Genomic DNA, 9,555 nt, shown 5'->3' on the forward strand with positions numbered 1-9,555 from the left:
CCGGTCGCTGATTGGCTTTCATGTCTGCACATGTAATTGAGGGTGTTCCTTTCTTCTTCCCAGAGTTCTCTGCCCCATGTAACATTTTGTGCTCATGGCCATTTTGCTAATAAAGGGGAAAAAAAAACTTTGGTCCCACAAATCACTGTATACTTCTGATTTGTGCCAAATCAAAATTTTCCTGAACGAAATTCCACTTCATTAGAATTGATTTTCCCATCTCTAGTAATGATCTCAGATGATCTGTAAGGACACAGAATCTAATGTATTTGAGCTGACCCACCAAATAGTAAACATAAAGATTTGCCCCTGCTATACTTTTGGGCCTTTGTCTGAGCTTTAACTTGGCCCTAGGGTTTATAAAGAAAGTCGTAAAGCTATCAAATTGAGTGAAGAAGTGCTTCAGAACTACTACTTACATATGTACAAACAAACACTTGGTCAAGAGCCTGCTTGTTCCTTACAAAATGTTAATTACCTTTACTGTTTATTAAACAAAACCTCAATAATCAGTGTTATTAGCACTTAATCTAAAGGAAACTAATGGCAATAAAATGCACCTATATTGTTCTATGTTCTGTTTTTGTATAGATTATACCATGTACATCATCTGATGCAGCAGGCAACAAGTCCCTGTATTAAATCCATTAATCTCCAACAGGCCATATTAACATCACATGAAATTTCAAGTAATAGTTATATTAGGACATCCAGATTTTGAAGAACCAACTAGAGTTTCCCAAAAGTATATTTAAATGAGTTTTTCCATGAAGGAAGTTAGGCCCTATCCCAAGGGTAGGGCCTAACTTGCTTCGTGGGGAAACCCCTTTGAGCATTTAAAAGAAAATAAAAATTTATGATACATTTGGTCTGGTGGGGACACACTACAGATGAAACCTTAATAAATGCAAGGCAGCAGGAGCATAATTTGATGTCCAGCCTGGATTTCTGGTTTAGCTGTCCATGTGTTTACATGCCTCCAGTCATTGGTGATTTATTTTCAGACATGAGCAGTTTTACCAGTTTTGTCAAATATTTATCCAGTGTAAACTTAGATTTTATTTAGACTGCCACTTCTAACCTAACTAACCCCCATCAAGCAGGCTTGGCATCAGCATTACAAAAAATGTAAGAATTTGGAAATGCACACATTGAAGGGAACCAGCTTCCATGAAAATGTAATCCGCAGGTAGAATTCTATACACCAAGAGGAGCTCCATAGATTGATATGTAGTTTTACTAGGAAAAGATTCATTTTGCTTTTTTTAATGTATCTTTTTCGATGGCAACAGCCATTTCTAACTGACTGAGGAAAAGCACAAGGCTGTAATTTACTAATAGAATCAACACTAAAACTAAAAAAAGCGAGAACCCATATATATTGGCTTTATTGTGCAATGAAAGAAAACATTTAAGTAAAAGCTATGTTGTAGGTAAAAAAAATTACTAAATAAGAGCTTATAACCAAGAGAAAATTCAGAGGTGCAGTCAAACCTATATAGATATAAAAGGTAATCTACTGCTCAAAGTAATATCACGTGCTACAACATGCTGCCTGCATATATAAAACTTGCTCAGCTTTCCTGCTCTATAACATTCGTCTGAACTTAGGTGTATACTGATAATAGAAAAGGCGCATTTTTAATTAGTGGTATATACCACCTTGCTTTTGATGCCGTGCAGTCTTCTGCCTTATACATGTATACTGACCCTTTTTTCCCCAGCAATCTGCGACTGAGGAAAATAAAAGTATAAATCCATACAATAATCGGAGTGCAAAGTCATTTATTCAATACTAAGAAGGAGTGGTATCCTATTTACACATCTGTAGCTCCTTATGAAGTGACAATTACTACTACCAATGCACTTTTCATTCTGACAGGTTCCTTTAAATACTGCATTTATTAACCCCTTAAGGACGCAGCCATTTTACAGCTTAAGGCTCAGTCCCATTTTTTGGATTCTGACATGCGTCGCTTTATATGGTTATAACTTTTGAGCACTGTTACTTATCAAAACGATTCTGAGATTGTTTTTTACCCACATGTTGTACTTCATTTTAGTGGTAAATTTTGGCTGATAAGTTTTGCGTTTATTTACAAAAAAAAAGAAAATATGATGAATTTTCAGAAAAATTTGCCATTTTTGAAATTTGAAATCATTGCGTTTTCAGGCAGATAGATGTACCACCTAAATAAATTGCTGAATAACATTTCCCATTTGTCTACTTTACATTTTCACCATTTTTGAAATGTCTGGATAATTTATTTTGATGTCACGCGGCTTACAAATCGAATAGCGATTTTCCGGATTTTCAGAATTGACTATTTTGGGGATAAATACAGTTTTGAATGAAAATTTACATATTTAGCATCAAAACCCCCCTATATAATCAACCCAATTTCAAATCTGCACCCCTCAAACTATCAGAAACAGATTTTACGATGATTGTTAACCCCTTGAGATCTTCATAGTAATTACATCAAAATGGAGGCGAAATTTAGAATAGTCAAATTGTGCCGGTTATACGTTCATTTAGCCCTAAAATGTACACATTTCCAAAAGATAAAAATACAAAACCCACCATACAATTTGTTCTACAATTTCTCCCGAGTACAGAGACCCCCCACATGTGGCCATGACTTGTTTTATGGGCACACAGTGAGGCGCAGAAGGGAAGGAGCACCCTACAGCTGCCAGGATTTTACTTTCCTCATTGGCCTCTTTTGAAGGCTGTAAAATTTTCGCTTTTGCGCTATTAGGGCCATGTGATGCCATTTTTTTTGCGGGATGAGATGCTTTTTCCAATGTTACCATTTTGGGGTTGGTATCACCTATTGTTGAAAATTTAGGAACTTCTTTTTGAGAGCAGGAGTAGAAAAGCATCAATTCTCTACTGGTTTTTTTTTTTTGTGGTGTTCACCGTATAGACTAATAATCATATTATCTTCATTCTACGGGTCGATACGATAACGGGGATACCAGACACGAATATATTTTCTTGCGTTTTACTAAATTTGTAAAATAAAACCCTATTGTGGGGAAAAATCTATCATTTTTGTATTGCCATCTTCCAAGTGGCATAACTTTGTTACGTTTTTGGCTACGGAGCTGGTTGATGGCTTGTTTTTTGCGGGACACGTTGTACTTTGCACCTGTATCATTCTAGAGTACATATGTTTTTTTGATAACTTTTTATAGCATTTTTTGTGGGATTGAATAGGTAAAAATCATAATTTTTGGAGGGTTTATAACAGTTTTCTTTTACGGCGTTCATCGTGCGGGTTCAATAATTATTTATTTTTATTCTACGGGTTGTTACGGACGTGGTGATACTATATATGTGGGGTTTGTGTTATGATTTAGACTTTTTTTTTCAGTTATATGTATCTTTATATGTTTTGGGGCTTTTGGGCATTTTTGGTGATTTATTACTTTATTTTATTGAATAATTTTTTTTTTTACTTTTTCACTTTTTCCACCATGGGAAATGAACAAGCAATAATCTGATTGCTTGTTCATAATAATACCCTGCAATACTTATGTATTGCAGGGCATTATCAGTGTCAGCCTATGCACTTGCATAGGGTGGCACTCTGCCAGTAAGATGACGTCATAGACGCCATCTTACCGGCAGTTCCTGCAGGTAACACTGGGGTCCAGATCGGACCCCAGTGATACCGTAGCAATGATCGTGCCGATCGTGGGGGAAAGACCCCCCAGATGCATGTTAGATGCATTTAACGGGTTAATCACCCGCGATCAGAGACAACTCCGATCGCGGGTGTTACACTGGGGTGCCGGCTATCAGTCACAGCCGGCACCCCGTGTTTCCCGATGTCGGTTCGGCTCAAATCTTGAGCTGAACCGGCATCGGCTCAGCGTCCGATATATCGGACGCTGAGAGTTAAGTCACTGAGCTCAGCGTCCGATATATCGGACGCTGAGCGTTAAGAGGTTAATTATTCTATTATTTCTATTATGTTTACTGCAGCATTGCAGTTTTTTTCAACTCAATAGTGATAAATTGCAAACAAACAATGGGGCACATTTACTAAGAACAGTGCAAACTGCACGATGTGCAGTTTGTCTGTGTGTAGTGCATAGGACGCAATTGCAACTTTTGTGTGTACCTTTTTTTGTGTGTACCTCTTTTTTGTGTACCTTTAACATAGGGTGTCCGACACATTTCTGTCGGCCTTTGCATGTTAAATCTGGCGCACGGTCCGCACATTTCAATGCAGGAATTTGTTTTTGATGAAGCATAGTGCAACACAAATATGGAGAGGGCCTTTCTTAAATACATGTGCAAGCAGTTTGCACCTAAAAGAACATGCGGAGAGTTTCATCCACATTTGATACTGCTGGACAACAGTTTCTCTTCTCAGGGTTCAGTTCATTCTCTATATACATAACAATAAAAAAATATTAGAGAAAGTAGAAAGTTCCTTTATAGTAACAGTGGATTTCCCTACGGAAACCCCAAATTATATGTCTGCCCCTGTTTTAAATAAAGAGTTGTTTCAGAGTTTCCTTCTATGTCTTTTTACACTAATTGGAGCAATAACAGTAATTGGTTGGATCCCCTTATGGTTGTGCTTGTCACTAAAATAGGCCTCATGTTGAGAATTTCAACCCTGCTGTTGATCTGTGGAGCAAACGATATATCATAATAATGATATGAGGGACGATAACAGCTCAGCAAGAGGTGAAGGATATCATGTGGTAACAAGCAGTGCCTCTTATGGCAGGTATCTCACCACGTATTGTTCAGCAGAATAATGCAGTGTTTCTTAGGAACGTCTATATAAGGTTGAGACACTTTGGCCTACTGGTCACCATAAGAGAGTATGTATGAGAAGAGTTGGGATACCAACAGTGGCAACAAGGTGGCAAGGATCTACAGGCCCAACTGCATTATCTGTGAGCAAATGTGCCACAGGATAATCCGTGGAACATGTATGACTCCATTTATAACTATATCTCATCTTGTATCCAGACACAACAGAGTACTTGTAGCTATAGTACCTATAGTTTTTGATCTAATATTGTAATTACTTTCATATATCATAACATTCAAACATATAAAGTTTCAATAAATTCAAACAAATCTTTTGTGCATTATGGCCCACATTTATGAAAAACAGTGCAAGCTGCACTGTGAAGTATGCAGAGTGCGCACGATTCATGATTTGTGGTGCCCGTTCATCAAGAATTTGGTGCACCCTGCACTGCTCCGACAGAGTGCACTTTTTTTTTGGTGCACCTTTAACATGGGCCGTGTGACACACTTCCCTCGGACACAGCATGATAAATGTGTTTCTTGGTCCGAATGTACACCAGAACACCCCTTTATGTGTCACAGTTGCGTCGGGTATAGTGCAGCCGCAACACCAATGAGTCGTTTGCGACACATATGTGGCGTGGAAACTTCTTAAATACATGTGCAAGCAGTTTGCACAAGAAAGAACATGCAAAGTCTGACATAAAACTGGTGCAAGGGCCTTAGTAAATGTTGGCCTTTGTGTTTTTGTCAAAAAGAGCAAATCTGTCAATTTGCAAATCTGGATATGTTATACACCTGTATTAAAAGCTCAGAAATTACATAATCAATTACCCATAATGGCCAATACGGAATAAGACACAAACACGGACATTATAAAAGGATTTAAAATGCATTTTATTCACTACATGAATATCTGGTGGCATTTTAGCAGCAGTTACCTACCAATATATTATTACACCCTTTTACTGTAAGCAACCCAAGACATATTGAGTAACCAGCATTACAATCAGACTACAAATAGCTGTGGAAACACCAGGTTATTATGGCCGAGGCTAGTCATAAGCACCACAATCATGTACAAGCTTTGCTGAATGCATAATGACTGCAAGCAATGCAGCCACATCAATGGCTTTCTTGCAGAGCTTGTCATCAACACATCCTATAAAGGGTAATGTTTATCCTAAACTCTATGTATTTCAATGATATCTCATTCCAACAATATGTAACCATTATGTAACTATTCATTGGAAGCACAACCCATTTAGTCTCCGAGCTTCTTGTTTTTCTATTTTGTTATATGGTGATTCCCATAAATAGTAACCATGTATATCTTTCCTATCAGTATAAAGATACACAACACCCTTCAGTACTGTTACATAGCTGATGTGATGTTCACATAAGAAATGGGCAATTGAACACCCAACACTTCCTCTTCTGGAAATTTCAGAAGATGAAGAATCAGAAATGGCAGGTAACCTATAATGTAAAGACGTAGTTAACGGCAGCGCACCAACCATAGCCACCTGCTCAATCCACCACCATCTTATTTATAAGCAGAATTGTATATGGTTAAATCGCACCTCATAGTAGGAAGATGTAGAGTCAATGAATAGCAGTAGTTTAATTCTAAATTGGGGCAGCAGTCTTAACAAATATCTATGCATATTATAATCTTTTTCTTGCTATATAATTGATCAAGGACAGTTATATCATAAACACATGAGATATTTAGCTAGATAGGAAGGATGTATCCTGGCACTTACTTGAGAGAAGCTTTTAAGCTTGAAGGTGAGCTGACACTGCTGGCTGCAGGAGGAGATATCTCCTAGTTGAGCATCAAAAGGGTCCCCTGCACTGACAGCAGACACTATAACTATGAGCGACAGAAGAAGACTGAGGTCACAGCTCCAGTGCTCAGGGGCTCCCATCCTGCAGGGTTTATATAGGATCCAGCAGCAGATGCTTAGTCGGAGAGATGCACAGAGAAGCAGTGCTGTACAATGTCAGAACTGCTCTGACGTCATGTGTATAGTGCAAAGGACTCTGGGAGAGAGAAGGAGGGGTTGATGCTGCTCTAGTGGGTGATGGAGTGGCTGCTCTACATGTGTGTGTGTGCTTTGTCATTGTACTGACATCAAGAAATTATATCTGCAGCATTTCTACAATATAGCAAACATCTCTGAAAAATTAAAATTGACTCAATGTCCACTTACACTTTTTCCTAAGGTATTTAAGTTGTCCAAGACAGTACAGATGGTCCCCTATTTAAGAACACTCAACTTACAGACCACCCCTACTTACAAACGGACCTCTGGATGTTGGTAAGTTACTGTACTTAGCCTTAGGCTACAATGATCATCTGTATCAGTTATCATAGGTGTCTGCAATTGAGCTTTATTGTTAATCCTGCTTCTTATGACAACTCAACATTTTTAAAATCCAATTGTCACAGAGACCAAAATAAATTTGGTTGGGGCTACAATTGTAAAATATACAGTTCTGACTTACATACAAATTCAACTTAAGAACAGAACCTATCTTGTATGTAACTGCCGGTACACACAAATTCAAAATCACTTATTGTACAATTTAGTTATATAATGTATCTATACCAATCTATTTTCTGGAAGTAGTTGAAAGTATCTTAGTCAATTAAATAAATTATACCTGAATAAATGTCAGGAAAACACAAGTATAGCTATACACAGTTAAATCTTTAATGAGACGCAATAAATGCATGGCAGATATTCATAAATATTGGACAGTCTTAGATAAGGTATAAAAACTCTTATAGAGGCCGATGAACCAAAATAGAAAGTTGGCAACATTTACTACTATGACTTTATGTTTTTATCAGGGGAAAATAAGTGCTAAACAATTAGAGTTTCTAGATTATCAGATGGTGGATTACATGCATTTCATACGCACACATATGAACACACAGATTTATCCCACTTAATAAACAACTTATTTCGGAATGCATGTATTTCAGCATTCATATCCCCCACCATTTTTCACTCTATGGTCTCTTATGTTCATAATTTTTCCTGTTTTTTATCAAATGAAGATACTGTAAGTATCTGGTTTATTTTAGTTTACTAATGTAATCCAGTTTTAATTTAAGGTGTGCTTTAATTTTCCATTTCAGTCCATATTATACTAGATCCAAACATGGCTTTCACTAAGAATTTCAAAGCATTTGACAAGCTGATTTTGTAGACCCCCCCCCCACTCCCAGAACATTAATTTCCATCTTATGTTTCCAATCGATAAGTTGCCAGTGCCTATTACATAAAAATAGCACAGGAACCAATATTGCTGCAGATACAGTACTAGTACCAGGGTTACTACCATATTTTTCGGACTATAAAGTGCACAAAAATGTTTTGATTTTCTCAGAAATCAAAGGTGCGCCTTATAGTCCAGTGCTCCTTATATATAAATTGTACTTACAGACAGGCCCAGTGCCAGCACCCGGCCAACCCAGGCAAGTGTCAGGGCCACTGGATCAATTGTACCAGTGTCGCTATAAGACTCTGACTGACTGTCTCCAACTGTCTTTGACTGTTTCTGTCACTGACTGTCTCTGTCTCTGACCATCTTTTTCAATGACTGTTTCTGACTATTTCTGTCTTTGACCATATCTTTTAGTGGATTTATGGACTACAATGTACAGTTTGGAACGGGGGCCTATAGCTAAAAGTTTGCTATTTGGCCAAAGCATTTCTAGTTACCCTTGCTATTATATGGAGCACTAGCTGTAGATCCCGGCATAACTGCTCTTAACTATAACAAAATAGAATGGGTTAACAAAAAATATTTTATATGTATCTATCACTCCGTCTCTCTCTCTCTCTCTCTCTCTGACTCTCCGTGTCTCTCTGTCTCTGACTGACTGTCTTCAACTGTCTTTGACTGTTTCTGTCACTGGCTGTCTCTGACCTTCTCTCTCTCTGACCGTCTCTGACCTCTCTTTCAGTGAGTGTCTCTGACCATCTCTCTCAGTGACTTTCTCTGACCGTCTCTTTCAGTGAGTGTCTCTGACCGTCTCAGTGAGTGTCTCTGACTGTCTCAGTGAGTGTCTCTGACCTTCGCTTTCAGTGACTGTCTCTGACCGTCTCTTTCAGTGACTGTCTTTAACTGTCTCTTTCTAGTGACTGTCTTTGTCTCCAGCTGTCTGTCTCTTTCTAGTGACTGACTTTGTCTCCAACTGTCTGTCTCTGACTGACTGTCTCTGGTTTTCTCTGTCTCCGACTGTCTCTAAATGTGACTGTTTCTGACTGTCACTTTGTCTAAGGGGAGATTTATCATAAGTGTCAGAGCAGAACTGCTCTAGTTGCCTATGGCAACTAGTCAGAGCGCAAGTTTAATTTTTTCACAGCTGTTTAGAAAATTACAGCTGATCTCTGATGGGCAACTGGAACAGTTTTACCTCAGACATTTCCGATAAATCTCTTATCTCTGTATCACTATCCATCTTACCTCACACATAAGCTGTCTTATACTTATTGCCTATAGTAACCTATCAAAGTTCATAGCTTAATGACCTGTGGTAGAATAGCAACCAATCATGGCTCAGCTTCTAACTGCTACAGCAGCAGCAGGCAATGGCTTCTGTATATGGTGTTTAATAAGTGTATTTTGGAAAGCACGGTGTAAAAATTTCGGCTCAAAACCTAGTCTATGACGTTCCCTGAGGCACAGAGAGCGGCTATGCAAAATTTGGTGATTGTAAACGCGAAGTTCAGTTTCCTATAGCAGACTTACAC

At 38.2% G+C, this 9,555-nt stretch overlaps 1 protein-coding gene across 1 annotated transcript in view; it reads right to left on the reverse strand.

Annotated features, from left to right (window-relative positions):
- Nucleotides 1-6,824, reverse strand: part of TMEM59L (transmembrane protein 59 like) — a 47,031-nt gene extending 40,207 nt beyond the window's left edge. The window contains exon 1 of the mRNA XM_072112423.1: nt 6,550-6,824. Within this exon, the coding sequence (XP_071968524.1) occupies nt 6,550-6,714 (165 nt within the window). The 5' untranslated portion in view covers nt 6,715-6,824. The remainder of the gene's footprint in view (nt 1-6,549) is intronic.
- Between the last annotated feature and the right edge of the window lie 2,731 nt (nt 6,825-9,555).

This window comes from Engystomops pustulosus, chromosome 1 (assembly GCF_040894005.1).
Source record: "Engystomops pustulosus chromosome 1, aEngPut4.maternal, whole genome shotgun sequence".
NCBI classification, from domain to species: Eukaryota; Metazoa; Chordata; class Amphibia; order Anura; family Leptodactylidae; genus Engystomops; species Engystomops pustulosus.